General features: G+C 41.0%; 3 protein-coding genes across 3 annotated transcripts; 2 read left to right on the forward strand and 1 right to left on the reverse strand.

Annotated features, from left to right (window-relative positions):
• Nucleotides 1-443: 443 nt before the first annotated feature.
• Nucleotides 444-8139, forward strand: ctsba (cathepsin Ba). The gene is made up of 11 exons (XM_068343131.1): nt 444-598; nt 2772-2899; nt 2970-3055; nt 3784-3898; nt 4059-4174; nt 5142-5227; nt 6062-6208; nt 6295-6411; nt 6512-6640; nt 7301-7385; nt 7474-8139. Exons 2-10 carry the CDS (start codon nt 2777-2779, stop codon nt 7372-7374), a joined length of 993 nt encoding a protein of 330 aa, XP_068199232.1. The 5' UTR covers nt 444-598; nt 2772-2776; the 3' UTR covers nt 7375-7385; nt 7474-8139.
• A 1638-nt stretch (nt 8140-9777) lies between these two features.
• Nucleotides 9778-17841, forward strand: adpgk2 (ADP-dependent glucokinase 2). Its single transcript, XM_068321656.1, has 7 exons — nt 9778-10207; nt 11739-11898; nt 13082-13272; nt 13593-13689; nt 13788-13924; nt 14206-14342; nt 14819-17841. Exons 1-7 carry the CDS (start codon nt 10012-10014, stop codon nt 15374-15376), a joined length of 1476 nt encoding a protein of 491 aa, XP_068177757.1. The 5' UTR covers nt 9778-10011; the 3' UTR covers nt 15377-17841.
• Nucleotides 17842-17985: 144 nt separating this feature from the next.
• Nucleotides 17986-20414, reverse strand: efcab2 (EF-hand calcium binding domain 2). Its single transcript, XM_068321668.1, has 7 exons — nt 20390-20414; nt 20138-20210; nt 19489-19561; nt 19263-19339; nt 18833-18875; nt 18601-18667; nt 17986-18478 (listed from the first exon to the last, which is right to left on the reverse strand). Exons 1-7 carry the CDS (start codon nt 20412-20414, stop codon nt 18360-18362), a joined length of 477 nt encoding a protein of 158 aa, XP_068177769.1. The 3' UTR covers nt 17986-18359.
• Between the last annotated feature and the right edge of the window lie 122 nt (nt 20415-20536).

A 20536-nucleotide genomic window follows, 5' to 3' on the forward strand; every position in this document is an offset into this window, starting at 1 on the left:
TAAGTCAGATGACAGAATAATAAAAGAAAAGAAATCAACAGTGTGGTCTCAGTGGTCAGGAGTCCGAAACAAATCTGCCAATCAGCTACAAATCACTCAGTTACGTATGAAAAATAAAACTAGAAGTAAAATACCACCAGGAACTGTTTTTGGGTCATGGGGGGGGGGTTATCAACATTAATTTATGTCTCATATATTTTATCACGTTGAGAATCACGTTGCATAAAAATAGTTCATTCATTTGATATTATTATTCATCATTTTATTTTGCTGTTATGTATTAATGTGATCGATGTGATCGATGTGATCGATGTGATCGATGTGATCGATGTGATCGATGTGATCGATGTGATCGATGTGATCTCCGTCCCCTCTGATAGGCGTGTCCGCTGGGGAAGCGGAACCAAAGTCCACGTGTTGTGTCTTCCGGGCACAAACGGGTGTTGCCGATCGTTTGGTGATCACGTGATCTGTGTTCATGTGACCGGATCACATGGTTTCGGTAATAAAAGAGAAGAGATTTTTATTAGTGAAGCACAGTTAGAGCATCGACCTGGCGCCGGGGACCTCACGCCGACAGCTGATTAACGAGCTCCAGGTAAACGATTCGTTCCCGCGGCTCCGCCTGCAGTGTTGAGGCGGCTTTGGCCGCTCGTTCCCGGCTCGCTGTTCACGACGCACCGCTCACTGACGCGTCTAGCCCGGAGTCACGTCGACTGATTTGACACGGGGGAGTCTCGTTGCAGCGGTGCGTTGACTTTATGTCTGAGGTGGGGGGTTGTTTTCCCCTGGACCCATCCCTTTTGGAAGGCGATAAGATATGTTAACGTTTTAAATAATAAAACGTTCCTATGATGTATTAACGTGATCAAGTGACCACATTGACGCGCTTTATTCAGAAGCGCGTTGACTAAATTATTAATGGGGACTCATTACAATGTCATTGAAATGTGGCAAAATTTGATTTTAAGAGCTAAAAACTCAAAGTTCACATGTCTATGAAGCATAACAGTCATAAAAGTTTATTGTCTTAATCAGACTTGTTATTTGTTAAAAAGATGCTGTACACCCACGAACAGACTACCTACACTAACCAGGTGTATACTGCTGACAGACATGCATGTTCAGACAGGATCAGGTGTATTAATATGTTAAACTGGTCCTATTATTATTATTATTTGTAAATCTATTCCTAACATCTCAAAGACCTCCTCAGAGGTGCCCGTCGATACTGATCAATATGGTCCTGTTTGGTGTAATCGTGGAGGGACACGGGTCTAAAACCGTGACACGGCTCCACAGTGTTTAACACCACATGGAGATCTTGGGTTCTACTTCTGTAGCTGCTGGTGATGGTTTTGAATGTCATCCGTCTGTGGCTTTAGTACTGACTCATCCCTTTCTTTTCTGATCTTAAACCTCCTACAAACTGGAAAATTTCACAACCCCTTGACCTTTTGCTGTAAAGTAAAAGCAAAAAAGAGAATGTAAAGACAGTTTTTTCTTTCAGTTTGTCCTTTTGGAGATGTGGTAGTTTTTAAAAGAAAGATCATCATCAGTCTTCTGTAGAAATGAGTATTCTTGAGTCTGACTTCCTTACAGCAGTCAATGGTGCAGGTCAGCAGATTGTAGGTTCACTTCTCCAAATCATTATTTCATTTTTGTGTGAATTTGAAATACTTTCTTGAATGTTGAACAATTAGCATTAATTAATTAATGAAGTCTACCTAATACATGACACATTACTGGCTAAAGTACACTTCAAACATTTTTCTTTACACAACATGGTCATATAAAGAAGAGTGATCACTTACTCAAAACTTACTTCAGATTTCAGAGAAAGGAAGGAAAGAGATCTGAATGTGTCTTGGGGCAGATGTCATGCTAAAGGGTAATTTTCTGCTTCATTTTCCCTCTATGGTGTTTTTTTCCTCATCATGTGTCAGTGTCTCAGTCATGTGATATCAAACCAGCCAGACTGCATTTCATAATGTCGGTCTCTGATTGACGAACCAGAATTCTCTTCACCACCACCCAACAGAAACAAATGTGTTGTCACCTAAGGATTTTTAGAAACTCGACACGGCCTGTATCTCCTGATATTTTCCTCTTCACTCCTGCTACTTTGGACTGAAGATAAATACGTGTTTTTCCTTTTTATCAGGACTGACAGGGCTGGAACCTGCATGCATCTTTATACAGAAGCTCAGTGTCTACTCTCATATTGATTTTGCTGCATTCTTGAGTGCACTGAGTGTTGTTGTTTTTAACAGCCCACATTGTGATGCCTAATGGCTTCAGTTACATTGTAGATGCCGTTTTCTGCAGCATGAGAGATGAGGACAAGATAATGTCGGTGCTTGATAAGTGGGGAACTGAAACCAACTCCGTGACTGAGGACTAAAGCTCTCTGCTCTGTGTGCGTGTTCCACTTCAACATTCAGACACTGTGGCTTCAGCTCAGTCAGCTGTGTAGTTTCAGGGGCGCGTCATTTTGCAGTAACCCGTTCTTTTGTACTTTCAGTGAGTGCTCCAACCAAGAGTGTTTGTACAGTCACAAGTACACACCTGTTGTACCATTGTTGTAGTGTTTTTCTTCCTTGCGTTATCACTGAAAATCAAATGACAGGTTTTAAAGCAGAGTCAGTGTTGTATAGATTCAGGTTTAGCTTATCAGGATAAGGTTAATGATTGAAAATAAATGCAAGTGTTTTAGCTGAACTATAAATATAATGCCAATAACAAACTTGCCCTCTTGTGGAATTTTTCAGTCAACATGTGGCGTGCAGCCTTGATGTTATTGGTTGCCAGCTTCTCTGTGAGCCTGGCTCGACCCCAACTCAAGCCACTGTCCAGCGAGATGGTTAACTACATCAATAAGTTCAACACAACCTGGAAGGTGAGGCTTATTCTCTCACCGTAGACTTGTGTATCACTAGGAAGGATTCAATCTCCCTCCCTCTCTGCAGGCTGGTCACAACTTCCATAATGTAGACTACAGTTACGTGCAGAGACTCTGTGGCACAAAGCTGAATGGTCCCAAACTGCCAGTCCTGTGAGTCTTGCCTATGTTCCATAAACTTGGTATACATGCGTCTCACACACTAGTGTTACAGCGCCTTTTGAAAGTATTGGCCCCCCAACTACTTTTTGACATTTTACCACATTTCAGGCTTCAAACTTAAAGATAACAAACTGAAAATATTTTTCAAGAATCAACAACATGTGAGACACAATCGGAAGTGGAACAACATTTATTCTACATTTCATATTGTGTTAACAAATAAGAAACTGAAAAGTAGGACGTGTAAAAGTATTGGCCCCCAGAAGTTCCCTGATGACTTCTGATGATCCAGTGTTGACCTGAATGACGACAAGGACCAACAGAGGGACCTGTGAGTCGTCTGGTCTCCCATTCACACGTCCTACTTCTCAGTTTGTTACTTCTAAACACGATATAAATGTAGAATAAATCTGGTTCCACCTCACGATCGTGTCTCACATGTTGTTGATTCTTGAAAAATATTTTCAGTTTATTATCTTTTAGTTTGAAGCCTGAGATGTGACAAAAAGTCAAAAAGGCTTGGGGGGGGCAATGCTTTCGCAAGGCACTGTACATAAGAGAAGCAGTTCTTTCTGTATTGTGGGGCAGAACTCTTCATCCTCAATACACCCCCAGTTCCTCAATATAGAAGACAAAGCACATCAAGTGTGCTGACATTGTCTTTGCACTGACAGAGGACTGTTGCACCCTAACACTGCTATATGTGCTTTCCTGTGAAGGGTTCAGTACACTGGAAATGTGAAGCTGCCTGCAGAATTTGATTCCAGAGCGCAATGGCCCAATTGTCCCACTCTGAAGGAGATCAGAGATCAGGGCTCCTGTGGTTCATGCTGGGTGAGATTAAAAACACTCCATTCAGACAACGTGACCCTGTGTTAAAAAACAAATTGTGTGTGGTTTGACACAAGGGAATGTTTTCCTCATCCCTTAGATGAGGAAAACATTCCCTTATTGTATGTGTGTGTCAAACATACCTTGGTTGTTTTGCCCACAGGCGTTTGGCGCTGCAGAGGCCATGTCTGACCGTATCTGTATCCACACCAACGCCAAGGTTAGCGTGGAGGTCTCTTCAGAAGATCTGCTGACCTGCTGCGATGAATGTGGCATGGGGTGAGCTTCAGTGTGTGGAAAGTTCAGTTGAAACGCAGACTGGACTTGGATATTAATTTTGAGAAAATTAATAAAAGCGAGTTGACCAGTGAATATCTTTTCTAAAGTTAGACAGTTAATTTTGAGTGTTGTATTCCAGTTTACAGAATTAGTTTAGATCTTCTGTTCTGAAACAAAGACAGGTGCCAAGATCAGTCGCGTGACTTAGAGACCGGATCTCTGAAAGTATGAGGAAGGAATCGACAGAGAATATTTCTACTCGCACTGTATTAAAGAGGAAGAAACCTGCAATGTGAATCCTTTACGTGCAGACTGTCTCAGTGCCTCTTGGCCACAAATTTGAAATTTTAAGTGTGTCCTTGAGACAAACACAGCAGTTGACTTATTTTAATGTCATGAACAGAACAACTTATAAGTTAGGGTTAGGGTTGGCGTGTTTGTACCACATTTTTCGCTATGAAGAAGAAGAAACAAGAAGAAAGTCCACTTTAATAATGGCCTTAGAGCAGCAAAGCCAAGTAGTATTAGTGCGACGTCACTCTTCATTTCATAAGTACATTTCTATATTTGCAGTTTAATATAGAAGTCAGGTTACTCACTCCTACAGCAGTTTGGCAGACCGTGTCTTTTGTGCTATAAATCAGATGAGATGACCGTTTTGCTTGAGCTTCCACTGAAAGCATGAAAGTATTGTAGTTGTGTTCAAGCCTGTTGCTGCTTCTTTCACCAACTAGTGACAAACTGACTAAATCTGCAGGACGGAACAAAAGACTGGGGAAAAATAAAAATAACTGTATGCAAAAAATACATGTTTGTGCAAAACTACATGAGAATATTGTCACAATATTCTCATGTAGTTTTGTTAAGCAATTTTTTAAAATTGTGTGTTACACACTTTAAAGAAGGAGTTGCCGACAGGGACTTAATCGTGTTAACAAGACTTTTATTTTTCTCCCTCACTTGTTAGATGTAATGGTGGCTACCCTTCATCGGCCTGGGAGTTCTGGACAACAGCTGGACTCGTCTCTGGGGGCCTCTATGACTCCCATATTGGTGAGGTTTTTTTTGTTTAGGGTTTGTTTTTTATTTTTTTTAATTTTTTTTTGCATAATGGGCATTTTTGAGATCGGATCTATTCCTGAACTTAGTCGCTTGGCTTGTTTCTTGGTTGGTTGGTTATTTCATTAAGAAAAATAATCCTGCCAACCTTCAAACCTGCCACCAAGGTGTATTTTGTGATAGCTTTGCTTATATAAATCGCTAATGTACATTAAGTTTGACAAACATGAAGTATCAGGCTGACATTTGTCTGACATGGTTGAGCAGCACTTCAAAATGAGGTTATTATTAAGGCAAATGAACATTTATTAACATAATACTCATATTGCTAGGTTACAAATAATCACACAATTATTACACTGTTAGAATTTGTTTTTCTTGTTTGTAATCAATCAATCAATCAATCCATGTATGGTGTTGTTTGTGTTAGGGTGATAGGGGCCACCAGCATGCTGGGTGCTTTTGTAGCGTAGTGTTAACTAATCCTGCAAGAGGACGCTTCAAAGAATGCTCGTATGTTTGAAATGAAATGTGCTTCTATTAAGATTATGAACCAGTAAGGTGTCAGATCTGACATAGTTAGAGTTTCCTTTTAACAATTCTGAATGTATACATAGCAGAATATAGTATTTACAGTATTTAGCATTCTGACTGGGTTGTGTGTCATTATCAGATTTCTTTAAAGTGTTTGAATGAGTAAATTTGTACTTGGTAGTATTTAGCAAACCTGTCTGAAATTCCAGTTTTTTTCAGAAACACTTGTTTTGTGTGCAAGGGTACACACAACAAGTGTACCCTTGCACACAAAACTAAACATTGTGTGTACAGGCTGTCGGCCATACACCATTCCCCCCTGTGAGCATCATGTGAATGGTAGCAGACCTTCATGCACTGGAGAGGGTGGCGGCACACCTCAGTGCGTCTTCAAGTGTGAACCTGGATACGCACCTAGCTATAAACAAGACAAACACTTCGGTAAGAATTAATGGAGGAATTAAAAAAAAAAAAAAAAACTTCACACACACACACCTTGGGGATTTTCCTAACTCAGTGTTCTGCAGGTGCCAAGTCATACAGTGTGCCGGCAGTGGAGGAGCAGATCATGTCTGAGATATACATGTATGGCCCAGTGGAGGGAGCCTTCACCGTCTATGAAGACTTCTTGTTGTACAAGTCTGGTGAGAGCAGCTGCATCACAAATGGATAAATATGATGAAGTTGAATCTACTGACCTTTCCTCCTCTATTTTTGACTGCCTTGATGTATTTTTTTTCTCAGGTGTGTATCAGCATTTATCTGGGTCAGGTGTGGGTGGTCACGCCATTAAGATCTTGGGCTGGGGGAAAGAGAACGGTGTTCCCTACTGGCTCTGTGCCAACTCCTGGAACACCGACTGGGGTGATAATGGTGAGGCGTGCATTTTATGAATCCATCTAATAGTCATAGAACAGTAGTTCCTCTGTCACCTTTCTGTGACTATTTAAATACCAAGTCAGGAATTCTATCATGCATTGATATGTAAATCTTCTTGATCTGCATATATTCAGGGGTTGTTCTGACTGACATACAGCTGTATGCGCTTTACGCTTTAATATACATACATTTGAGTAATTTAAAAAATGTTCCACCTTTATTACAATAATAACACATAGTTTGTTAATGTTTGTCTTAATGTAATCAGTAAGGAAACATAAATATATAAACACAAAAAAATTAGCATGTTAAATATGTTGCTGTCATGATGGCAAACACAGATGTTGTTCCTAATTCTGGGCCTTTACACATAGTTGACAAAGAGGTGGATGTTCTTTTATTTCTGAGTACTGTACATACCGCTCAAGTATCTCCACTCTCATGGTGAGCATTCACTGCCCTGGCAGCTCATCTGTTCAACTGCCCTGCTTTCAATAATCCAACAGTACAACCGCATTTATATTGCTCCTCCTGTGGTATAAAGGTAAAGGTGCCTCTTTTAGTTTAGCATGGGAGTGGTCATTTGGGATTAGCTGGATAAAGATATATATTTATATATATCCTGTCCTTTGTTTTTGTTTTTTTTATCTTCAGGATTTTTTAAAATCTTGCGTGGGTCGGACCACTGTGGTATCGAGTCTGAGATTGTGGCAGGGATTCCCAAATAATAAAACCTAAGGTAAGACACAAATCTGGAAGGCAAGGACTAAGATTGATTGACATGACTTGAGGTTTGTAAATTATTGACTGTTTGTCTCCTCTGGCAGGTTTTGAGCTGTCGTGTCCTTGACGTAATCACTAGAGAGCGACACACGATTGCCTAAGCAGGAGCTCCGACTACGTTCAACTGCTTGTAGTATCTAATCCCCACAGATTGCATTTTCACACAGCACATTTTTGACAGCAGTCTGAAAGACCACAAGCAATGTGTTACATAATTAAGGTTAGCAGATAGAATTTGCAAAGAACATTTTTAGTACAAGTTGTGATTGCTGAACTGAAGTGGAAGGAGAAAGAAAATTGTTTTAAATACCCATTTGCATAGCATTTTATCTTGAGTGATGTGATGCAGACTAACTGTTCAAAAACTTAATTTTCTGTCACATTTTGTTTTTGGTTTTTTGGAAATTGCTGATCATCTTTGACCAGTATTTGTTATCATTTAAAGGTTTTTAAAATTACAGTTTTTATGTATAGGTATTTTAACCAATATTGTTGTTTCTCAGTTCCATAAATCCCACTCGATAATGTTAAAGCATACTCAATGTTATTTGTGCCTACTGGTGTTTCTAAAATAAGAATCGAATGAGCAGGTTAACATTTTATTTTTGTGTTTTTACATTGCTGGATTTGAATATTTTCATCTGCCTGTAGTGATCAAAATTTTTGCACATCAAATCTGTTTTGAATTAAATAAAACAATTTGAATATGGTGATGTTGAACATGCATACACTGAACTGAAAGTTGCCACAGTTGCAATAGTTTTCAATCATTCTCAATAGATTTGCCATGATGATGAAACCATCGGTGGGGCAGACAATGTTGTGTGAACACATACATCTGTCATGACAACAAGAGTGTTTTGAGCAATGTAACACATAACTACAATAGGTTATTTTAGAATTCAAGCAATGTCAGAATAGAAAAAAAAAAGAATGAGTATCTTCTGTCTAGTAATCAAACAATTTTACTTGCTCTCAGTGTGTTGATCCAATCAATGAGTAGACATGTCAAAGTTTTCTCCAGCTGAACGCAGATAGGGAGAAGAGATTTTGTCTGGCCCAAGAATAAAGGGTCAAAGTTCAGTGCTCAACGTGGCTCCATGTCTCTAAAAGTTACAAATGAAACCAGAAACCTCAGTGTCGTTAAAGACCTGAATTTTAATAACCACTTGAAAGCTGTTACTACGTCTAATACAACTTGAAGAACATTGCTAGAATCAAGTTGATCCAGAACACTGCTGCCAGAGTCCTAACTTTTTTATTTGTCCTGTATTCTCATAGTTTAACCCCATAGAAGGGGGTCAACCTTTTATGAGATCAGTGCTCATTTTAGTCCTGCTAAATCTTTCGTATATTTTAATGCGTTCATGTGACCATCAGCGGTCCTCTTTGGGAACTAAGTTGTCAGTCTTTATTAGATTTTCCTATTGTGAGCCAGAGGGGGGGGGGTGCTGGACCTCTGTGCGTTAAGGGGGGAGCAGTAACTAACCACAAGACACCGGGTCATATTACACACTGGTCCTCAGGTCACTTCATCGACTTCTTGTTAGTCAAAGAACAGTTCAAACTCTTAGTCCTGGTCTATAAAGCAGTGAGTGGTCCTGGACCAAAACACACCCTGGTCCTATGGCCCCATGTGAGTCATCCAGGGGCCCCTGGTCAGGGACTGGTTTACTGTGTTACTAGAACCACAAAGACTGAAGAGACATTCAGTTATGTTCCCCAACAGTGGAACAGACCCCCTGAACACCTGAGGTTTGCTCAAACTGTCAGCTCTTTTAAATCAGGCCTGAAAAATAATATCGTACTGTTTCTATTCCTGTACATGCTCACTTGTCTTCTAGACCTTTACTGTATTTTTATTGATTTAATGTTTTTAATGTCTACCTCTATCATCTTTTTATTCTATTTTTAAGTTGTCCGCTGAATGTGTGTCTTTGCTGTTGTAAAGCATGTTGAATTTGCCTTGTGTAGGAACGGTGCTTTACAAATACCCCGATCTCAGCGACCTCCTCCCAACGTGCGCGTTTAGGATGATGGAGCCCAGGATTAGTGAAGATCTACTCAAAGAGTGAAAAACATCGGAATTTAAAGAGCAATGACCCCAAATGGGATATGCCCGCAAGGAGAAATAAAGTACGAGTCATTATATTTACTTTCTTGAGGAGCTCTACTGATAATGAGGAAACAACAACTTCAGATGCAAAAACAAATTGGAGAAGCTGCTCTGAGGGGTCGGCGGCGCTTCTTCCGTGTTGCTGTCATAACCCCCCCCCCCCCCGTCTCAGAGGAACAGACGCTGCTCGTTTTACACGCCGGCGTCCACCAGCTGCACTCTGGCTCGGAAACAGAACAAAAGTGATCTCCGCACCACAATCCAAAAGGGCAGGAACTGTTTAAAATACGTGCTGTTCGTCTGTAAAGTAGATCGCGCTGTTGCCTTATATGGTTCGCTCACATCCGGGACACGCAGGTGGACAAAACAAACACACACTTGAAGCGCGTGTTTTGTCGTGGGGAGCGGAACCCGCCCCCAGCAGCCTAGCTTAGCCTAGCTAACGAAGCTAACCAGTCAGCCGACAATGGACGCAGGAGGCAGGGTGTCGTGGATAAAATACGGACCTCTTGTGTCCCTGCTGGTGGTTCTGTTAGCTATATGGATCCGGACACCCCAGAATGCAGACCTGGACGAACGACTGGACACCGTGCTGTCTTCTCTGCTCCGGGCTGAGCGTAAAGTCGGGATGAACAACGTTCAGAGACCCAGAGTGGCCGTCGGTAAGAGCGGAGCTAGCGAGCTAGCTAGCCTCAGTGAGAACAGCCGTTCTGACGTTGTTAGCTCCTACATTAATATTAACATCAATGAGTAAACATGAAGTTAAACCCTCCGTTTGGTGGAAGCTATCCTTTAATTGATTTCTGTCCAAACAAAGTAAAATGTTATTTAATTTTGCACACTTGAACTGAAAATGATGAAGAGACTCGACGTAAACCGTAAGGTGTATTATGGTGTGTTGAGGCACAGGTCAGTAACCAGCCTGTCTGTCAGCACCAGAAGAAAACTCGTCACACTTTCGTCTCATCATTGAGTTTTTTTACCACGTTTGGAGCTCATAATGGGGAAAGATGAGTGCATGGACAACAGGACCACATTATACTAATGTGTGTAAAGTAATAACAGCACCAATTAATGCGGCTGAACACAACGGGTCTTGTCGTGAGAAGCTGTTCTTATTATAAAATTGCTGCCAGAAACATCAGTTTTCCTCCAGGGACTCCCTGTGGCTGACATGCTGGCAGTGAGTTCAGAGGTCACTCAGTCCATTCCTCCACATGGAAGAGTTCTTTTACCTAGAGGTACCTGGATGATGGATGGTGGCCCTCAGGCGTAGACAGGGTCTGCAAGTTCTGGTCATGTTACTGAGTAATTAAAGGGTGGAGTTCCTTATCTTTAAACCTTAAGACAAACACAAAGAAGAGATGAATGTATGAGTCCACCTTTACTGAAAACTAACCCTACTACACATTGTGACCTTTGACACTGTATTTATACAGAATGTTACCGTGCACAACACGTCAACCCTTAGATTATTTGGGTACATACATGTAATGTCTGTGAAGGCTATCCAGGTCACGATTATCCAGAGTTGTTTAAGTCAGTCCGCTGGACTTAAAAAAACTTTCTTTCAAGAAAGTTTTAAAGAAACTTTCTTTAAATCTATAAATCTTTCTTTAAATCCAGTGGATTGACTTAAACAACTTTGGACGTTTCTGTAATCTCATCCTGATAAATTACTGTTTTGTGTTGCAGCAGGTGAGATGGTTGTAATTGCACATTTTCGACTGTTGACTTTTGATTTTAAGTACAATAAGTTTGTCTGGTAGCCAATTACAAAATAACAAATGTAATAGTTATTTTCTCATTTATTTTCATTTAAGACCGAGTTCGATTTTCTACTTTTATTTAAATCTGGGTGCTAGAGCAAGATTTTTATCTACTACTAGTAGGGAATTATGTGTTTTGTTCAGACATGTTCAGAAAAGGCTTGTAGAAAAAGAGTGTATGTCGGTAATGTTTCTCTAGCAGCTGAATTTGGACTGATGTGGGAAAAAATGCGTTCAGCAGCCAAGGTGGAAGGCTAAGTTTCAGACGCTGCTTTGTGTATTCCTGTGTTCTCAATTTGAAACTGGAAGCTGGCATTGTCTCTCTCGTTGCTCTTTTTCTATGGAATTCCATATCTAAAAGAAAACATGAAAAATACTCTATTTGTCTGTTTTTTGTTTCTCTGTCCTTGTCACCCATTCACAGGCTTTGGAGGTTGTGTGGACTTATTAGTGGATGGTGTGTCGTTACTGAATAAGATTGGCCTCACGCCTGCAGATGAGCCTTACCATCATAACTACTTAGAAAATGAGGTGCAGCTGGCTCAGAGCTTTGCCTACTTCTTTGGACCGGGAGCTGCTGCAGAGTAAGTTGTAGTTGTGTCGTGCTTTGTCTATTGGCATGAATTCTGTTGAATATGTAATTAATGGTGTGCAAATTGTTTTTCCAGTCAAGAGTAAATTAAAATTTTAAATAATTTTTTTACCCTTCAGGCTTCTGTGCTCCTGACTCAATCTTTCCCTCACGAGTCCATTAGCAAACATTTTTCCTTCAACATTGTGTGTATGTACACATGTTTGTGTCTCGACCAAATGCTTTTGGTCGAGACACAAACAAAAATCCGAGTTACGAGTCGCGCTTTGGGACAGCACCGCTAGTTGTGGGATGGACACAACATCAGCTGAGACCTTTCTCGTTTGTGTTTATGCGTATCCATGAAGTAAAGACATAGCTTTGTGTGCTCCGGAGTTTTGCATGTTGTTTTCATACTTTTTCATCATTTACGTAATTTATATAAATTAAAAATGCACGGGAAGATTATGCAGCAGCAGTGGCTCAGCTGATAGAGCTGGTCGTTCAGTGGTCACACGTAGGAGTGTGAGCTGACAGTGGGAGGTGTCGGCTCCCCTCCTGAGCGTTACCGAGGCGCCCTTGAGCAAGGCACTGTCTCCTTTATAGGCTGCTCACTGGGCGCACCATGAAAGAGCTGCCCGCCACTCTTACCCGCCCCCCTAACTTACGCTTTCAGGCCCCGTGTGTGTGTGTGTGTGTGTGTGTGTGTGTGTGTGTGTGTGTTACTGGCCTGTTCACACTATGTATATGTGCCTGCGACTAACCTACAATGTGTGTCCTGTGGATTAATAATTTTCCTACATGGATAGTATAGTATATTAAAAATTAAAAAAGTGTAAAAAATTAAATGTCTATTGGTTGATAAAAATGTTTTTTTCATAATTTAGGATTGTTGGGTCTTTTTTACAAGGCTGGAATTGGTTAAAATTGTTATTTTCATTGAGGAATATTCGTAGTTTGCCTTACGAGCTCAGTCACAGAACGAATTAAACTTGAATCTCAAGGTACTCCTGCAGATGTTTCAGGTTCAGACATGTCTGTGGTTTTCAGTACATTAGAATTCCTGATGCTTTTTCATGCTGAGTCAAAATGCTTGTAGGGTATTTAAAATGTGTACCAGAAAGAGGAACGGTTGTTGGTAAATTCAACTTATTGTTTTAGCAGCTTTACAGTTTTCTTTTATCTTTTCACCGCAGGCGTTTCATGATAAATGACACGCTGTTCAGTGAGCTGGTCGATGCGTCCCGTGACTTACCAGGAAACAGATGGGCGATAGGAGGCAATGCCCCAGTAATGGCTGGTCGCATGGCAACTGAGGGTTGTGATGTGTTGCTGGCGGGTAGTTTCAGCCCCGATTTTACTGATGTGTTGTCCCAACACATTACAGGTATACACACACACACACACACACACACACACACACACACACACACACACACACACACACACACACACACACACACACACACACACACACACACACTTTTTCCACAAGGAGAGAAGTAGATGAAGTAGATAAAGTAGCAGTAGATGATGTTTCCTGGGTTAATTGACTCTTATCAAGAGAGCCCAGCTTGAAAACTGTGGTGAATGTAGAAGAAGTCTTCTACTAATTTTATTTGTCCCTTACCTTTTCCCGTTTAGCTGTCTCTCTTTCACTCCAATGACTCTCTTCTGCGTGGCTACACCTCCCTCTTGTCTTCCCAGTGGCCGGTAACGTGGTAGAGGAGCAGGACATTCACCTGATCCTGGAGTATCCTTCTGGTGCGAAGTGGGGCCATTACACTGCACACAGGGCCAACAGGTACAGCATGTGTTAGTGTTTGGTTGCCACACGACACACATGTACAGTATGACATGTAGAAGGCTGACTGACAGCTTTGTGTGCTTTGTGTTCTGTAGATATATTGTCCACAGTGATGACCATAACCCTTACCTCACCTCCATGGAGGATTTTGCTCAGAAACTCCTACATTTCAAACCAGATCTTCTGGTGGTTGGTGGGCTGCAAATGATGGATAACTTCCCTTTCCAGTCAGGTAACAGGAAACTGACCACTAACTTTAATCATGCCAGCAATAGACAGAGACAATATGTTCCTTGGTTGTAGAACACTATTGTAATTGTAATTATTTTACATTAAAGGAATTTTTATATTCTTTTCTTTAATAGGTTAATGGTCCAACAAGGCTTAATACATTTTGGGCAGATCAGAGACTCAAGCAATGTTCCCCCAGATTAATATGCACAGATAATTTAAATGTTCCTCACTATTAGTTGATATGTATGCTTTACATAAATATTTCTTTCATCATTCCAGGTGAGCGAGAGGCTCTCCTGTCCCGCCTAGCAGAAATCCTTTCCACCTCATCTTCACAGACTGGGATCCATTTTGAAATGGCCAGTTTTGTAGAGGAGCGTATAATGGAAGACCTCCTTCACTATGTCATCCCTCATGTATGTGTGACTGAGTCACTATAGATTCAATACATTACAAATGTTCGTCTCAGAACACTGAAGTAGGTCGTTAAAGGAGAGGGAACGAGACGTCTGACAGGTGAAACTGCATATTGTGAATCCTGCTGGATTGGTTCGAAGGTTTGCCAGCGGAACAGTATGTGGCCGAGCCACTGTTTGTCTTTCTCCATGTAGATGTTGAGGTGTTTGAGGAAGGCTGGCTCCCTACGGGCAAGACAGTTGTTCCTGTGAATAAATACACATAATGATCAGAATCATCCCAAAAACTAAGCAAAATAAGGAAAGTACTGTTAAGTAGTTTCACTGTATTAAAAGTCTGTGAAATCGATTTCCTTTGGGAATCGTTTTGAAAGAATATGAATATCTGAGGCGCCAGTGTGACAGGATGGTATATTTATTTATTTTTCTATTTTATGACCTGAGCTTAATCCATCATTGTGATTCTGTTTTTCCAGTCTGACTCTTTAGGCATGAATGAGCAGGAGCTCCCCAACCTGTTGAGTCTGTTGAAAGGCTCCAACATCACTGTGCTGTCAGACCCAAACCCTCGTGTAGCTACTGTCCTGGACCAGATGAGGGAGGTATACCGCATCCTGAACCAGCGCCACCGAGATGCCAGTTCAGAGAGCAACACAGACGGTGTTAAAACGAAGCCGCTGACCCGCCTCCACGTCCACACGCTGGCCTTCCAGGCTATGATTGTGACACATGGCTCCCAGTGGAAGCACACCATGTCAGCCACTGCCAAGGCCTCTCTCACAGCTAACCGCCATGTCTGTGGTTCCAATGACATTGACCCCAGCAAGGCAAGGCTCATCATGGACGAGTCCTTCTCCGTTAGCCGACGTGAGGGTAGTCAACGTATCCCTCTGCAGGAGAAGAGGCCCGTCAGCTGCTGGGACGAGGAGGACTATGAGATCTGTGTAGCTCCAGTGCTCGTGTGCACTGAGGTTTACCAAACTGCAGGGGGAGGTGACAACATTTCAGCAGCTGGCCTGGTGTTGCAAATTTAAAGAATATTAATGTACTGACTCTCTATGTGACTAAGGAAATTGGATCTAGATGTGATACTAAGGAGCTGCTGTGATGAACAGGTACAGAATGAGATGTATCAGGCTAACCTCCATTCCTCCAGGTGATGGTCAGGCTTTGCTAGAAGAGAAAGTGTTTGATAGTATTCATAGGGTCAGATGATGGCAGCAGTGAATATTCACCAGGTAAGCCTGCAAATTTAAAATATATGGGTTTAATTTCTATTTTATCTGTGGAAAAAAGAAAACCTAAAACATTGTAGTTTTGAAACTGAATACTTTCCTGACTCATGCTTTACTAACAGCACGTAGAGTAAGTAGGTTATGAGTGGAAATCTGCAATTGTCTGACTACTTCAGTCAACATTTTTTCCCTATACCAGAATAATAGTTGACCACAGGAAGAAAACCACGTGTGGAGAATGGTTTGGTTATGTAGGACTAAGCTGAATCATTCCGAACCAGACAATAATATGCAAAGCCTTGTAGGTTAGGATTGTTAGAACCAAATCTGTCCAGGAGACACTGCCCTGCTCTGTTGTACTTTGACGGCCTGTGGAGCACATCCTCAGATGGAGTGGTCTTGAATATTTTTCAGAGGTGTATATTTCTGCTGCAGGATAAATTCTCTTTGTGTTATTTGAACCTGTGGCTCCACTATGCAACAAATGTTTACACACATTTGTGTCATTTCTGAAAAAGCTGAATCATACGTTTATTGTTTGTTGAGATTTTTTTCTTCAACTCAAAATACAGTCTGAACCAGTAAACGGGGCTTCGGCTGTCAGATCTTTTTATAATCCTGTTTTTAATGTGAATCCTTCCTCTCTTTTCTATCTTCTGACAGCAGACCGCTGGGGGAGGCGATCACATCGCATTCTTTCTTATATATGGGATCATTTGGATTTGGTTGATCTGTTTTATGATTGTTATTCCTGTGTCACATTTTCTATGCAATATACAAAATCAATGTTAAGAGACCACTGTTGGTTGCTGGATATGATGTTGAATACTTGCTCTCTACCTCCTCATCGTTTTGCCCTTTCTTTTGGCCTCTTATGATTCTTTTCTTCAGTGATGATGCTTCAATTGTCACATTTCTTCCTCCTCCCCTCCTTCTTGTGTCTATTAATGTCTCTTCTAAGGACCAAATAATCATTGTGGAATGCCTCAGATAAAATTGCTGCAAGAAGTTACTGTGTGCTCCTGTCAGATCTGTACACGAGCACACTTGTCTTGTTCACATTTTCCTGAAGAAAGGGAGCTACTAACATGGAATTCTAAGCCGTTCATGTTCACCATGAATTCCTTAAATTATTATTCTAGATTGCAAATGTCGTGTTGTAGACTTCATCTTGAAGGATTAGAAGCCATATTTCTTTACATTTTTAAACTCCTTTTCTAAAAATGAGTGAATGGGCACAAACTCACTTTCTGTTTTTGTTTAATCATATTTCTGACAACAAGGAATTAAGAGAAAAGAATGTCCTGAAGTCTTTCACCTGCACATCACAGCTGTTCTGATTTGATGCTGTCAGATTATGCTAAAGGTAAATGAACCTTACTCTGTTGTTGACTTTAGATGTTTAGTGAAAAGGGAATGATGAATACAGGTCTGTCACTGTATGCTTAGGTTTTATTTCCTAATGTCTTTGCAACAGGAAATTGTTTTTACTGTGAATTGAAACTATCTTCAGTATCCATTCATGATTGGATAGATGTGTGAGTTTTCTTCAGACTGTAATACTTTTTAGCCTAGTTTATATTTTGTTCGGTGAGCTTGCACCAATAAAACATGCTTCTTTATGCATGAGATTAGTCAGGTCATCCCTGCTCCGAAGCCGTTAGTGTGCAGCACCACTGAAGATGAAACCTTGTAATACATCATCATTCCACCCGCTTCAACGCGGTGATGTAATTGTCAGTGTCCGTTTGTTTGTTCGTATGTCCACCAAAAAACTTTCCATCTGTTGCAGATAAAAGATGAAACAAAGAGCACATGACCCAGGCAGCAGAGGGGATGAGAATGAGATGATGACCTTGACTTTGAGAAAACCAGGTCAAGGTCAAATTTAAACTTTTGTACACTCAAGAACTAGATAAGATAGACAGGTGAGGGAGAAGGCCAGTGTGAGTAAGACCATAGATCAAAGCTAGTGCTTTGATGTATGGTACATACGCACTAGCTTTGATCTATGGTCAAAGTGAGTGCATAGCTTTGACCCACCCTGAAAGGTCAAAGCTATGCACTTGTCAGGTACTACTCTCTGACCTACCCTTCACGGGATGTTGCAGTCTCTGCTTTGAATGAACTTGTGTAAGTTTGTTTCTTCTTCTGTCATACTTCTGGTCATTTTTTAATTGGTACCATGCTCACCATGTCTGCGTGCTTTGACGTGTGATTGTCACATGACCGTGATTAAAGCTGCCCTTTCTCCTTCTGCTTGATATACATTTCATTTCATGGCTCTACACACAGTCATGTGACTGATTCATGCTCTCCACATTGTCCAGTGGCTACGTTTACTAATCCATCAATAAATCAGCTTTATTTGTGAAGCGCTTAATCACATCAACAGACATTTCAAAGCGCTTTTACAGGTAGAGAAGCCCAACAGAACTAATGCTTTCAACACTTCAATACACTCAGTTTTACACAAAGAATACAGTTTACATTGTTTGTGTACCTCTGACAGTTCAGAGGTACAACGCTGTACCTCTGAACTGTCAGACTGCTTTGACATTTTGTGTTAAATTCAAGCATTGGATCCATGTGCTCAAGAGATTTATTTAAATGTAAAACTATTACGAACAGTGTTAACGTTAGCAGGCGTGTCACCCTGGCATAAGGTGACTGGAGAAAACCTCTGCAGTTACTGTCCTGCTGGACAGAAACATGGAGGCCCTGCAGAACATCATATTCATCAGTATCCATTACACAGAAGCTCAGTGTGTGTCGCCACCATCTACTCGCTTGTCCCAGGTTTCTGCTGGTCGATGTAATCTTTGTAATATAAGACTTTGTGCTCGTGGTCGGTGAACGCTGTCAGCATCTCGGCTGCCTCCTCCTGGGTGAAGACCTCACCTGAAAAACGCAAAGCACTCAAAGTCAAAAGTGTTCTGTTGAAGTTGAGGAAATATTAAGTGAGTTTATTATGTCAACGGATTTCTTTAACCTCACAGAGTAGTGCTGAAAGAACCATTTACCTTCCTCTGTCAAGTACTTTTCCAGTTCCTCAGGCTCCACATATCCTCTGTTTTCTTTATCCAGAACCTGGAAACAGTGACTTAAGCTATAACTAACAATGTCAGATGAAGGTCACTGATCCCAATCAAACTCCTACTTAATTCACACGCTGTGAAGTTCCTCAGCATTTGTTGTTACAGGATGAGATTCTATGTGGCAGTAAACACTTGAGGCTACCCCAGGTGGTCTCACCTTGAAAGCCTGTAGCAGATGCTCCTCAGGGATAGGAGGATACCTAATATACACAAATGCTTCCTGTTAGTAATGCAAGACATATTTACTTTATGACCTGAAGTCATGTGTTTTCATTGGGTTTAAGTGAGGCCGACAACACCAGCGTTTATAGAGCAGTCAGCATCTTAAAGCAGCTCTGAACACAGAAATGCACGTTTAAAAAGAGGAAATTGATTATTCAAGAAATCTTCCAGAATTTTCTAGGTTTTGAGAAAACATTCACTGAAAAATCAAGTTTTAAAAACCTTTACCAGTTTAGGGTTACCCTATACATTTAATCCGTGATTAGCTGCTGGAATTAACTTTAAAACTTTCTTTTCTTTGTCAGGTTTCAGTGTTACTTTTTCATCCTGTTTCATATAGAAAACACAAACGCTGATTATCTTACTTGTGCTCCAGCAAGGCTTTGGTCATGGCTGGGAGGAACCTGTCCAAATGGACGTATCCCATGTTGTCATCCTCCACCTGGTGTGACAAAGATGCTGTGTTCTGGATCATTACTTTAATCACCATCAAAGCGACTCCTCATAATGCCAGTCCGTGAGGCCTAACACTCGGGGTCATGGTTCACTGCATACATCACGTGACATCATCCAGGTATGACTGTGTCTCACCTCAGCTATGAAGTCGTGTAAGTCCGCCTGAGTGGGAAAGCAATCCAGGGAATAAATGATGGTGCCGATCTCCCTGGAAAACCAGCATCATGTTAGATCATACTATTATTATTGTTAAACGCTGCATCTGATATTTGTTTCCATCCCATCGTGTCAAACCAACATTCTTCCTCACCACTACCACTTATCTAAAAAGTCTTTTTGCTTCATCTGAGCAACAACAGAAAAAAATGGAAGTTCATTTATTAACACAATAATCAGTGATCTACGTACAGTAACGACCTGCTAGAACTTCCTTTTGATCAACGTCCTTTTCTATGGTTTAATATCTAACATGAACTTTAAAGCTGTTTATTATCAGAAATCAGACAAAACATCTGGAGGACAAATCCTTCTATCATGTTTTGGCAGGTCAGAGACTGAACAGGTTTTTCTGTTGTCAATAGGATATACAGTACTTCATCACATTCATGATCCACCTTGGTTGTGGGGAATAGTGTGCTGCAGAATGACGACTTTGTCTTTAGGGGTCAGGGTTTTAGGACTTTGATTTCTTGAACCGATTGTCTTCAGACTGATGATTCAGACTAACTTAATTCTGTACATTTGTTTTTACACAACGAGCATCTGCTGTCTGACACGATCTCACCGGACATCCACCGTGTTGTTCAGCTCATGGTCGAAGACTTTGAAGGCAGCCTTTATCCTCTCCTGGACCCCCGCTGGACGGACAAGAGAACCAGCGGCAAGTTAGCGATTCTGCACCGCCAGCAGATTAACTTGAATTAGTACAGGAAATAATCCGAGATCAATAAATCACAGTATCCCCTCGTTTCCATCGAAACACGAGAATTTATCAGTTAGAATATAGAAAGCAAACTTAAAGCTAAATTCTACTAACCAGCGTTTAGGTTTCCATCCGCCATAACTGCAGTTGTTTCCTGTTGCCTAGCAACCGACTAACCTCGCTTTACATGCCGTCATCTGCCTTTATACTTTATACTTTATAATCACAAAGTTCAAATATTAGAGGACACAGAAAAGCAGA

This window comes from Antennarius striatus, chromosome 1 (genome assembly GCF_040054535.1).
Source record: "Antennarius striatus isolate MH-2024 chromosome 1, ASM4005453v1, whole genome shotgun sequence".
In the NCBI taxonomy this organism is placed as follows: domain Eukaryota; kingdom Metazoa; phylum Chordata; class Actinopteri; order Lophiiformes; family Antennariidae; genus Antennarius; species Antennarius striatus.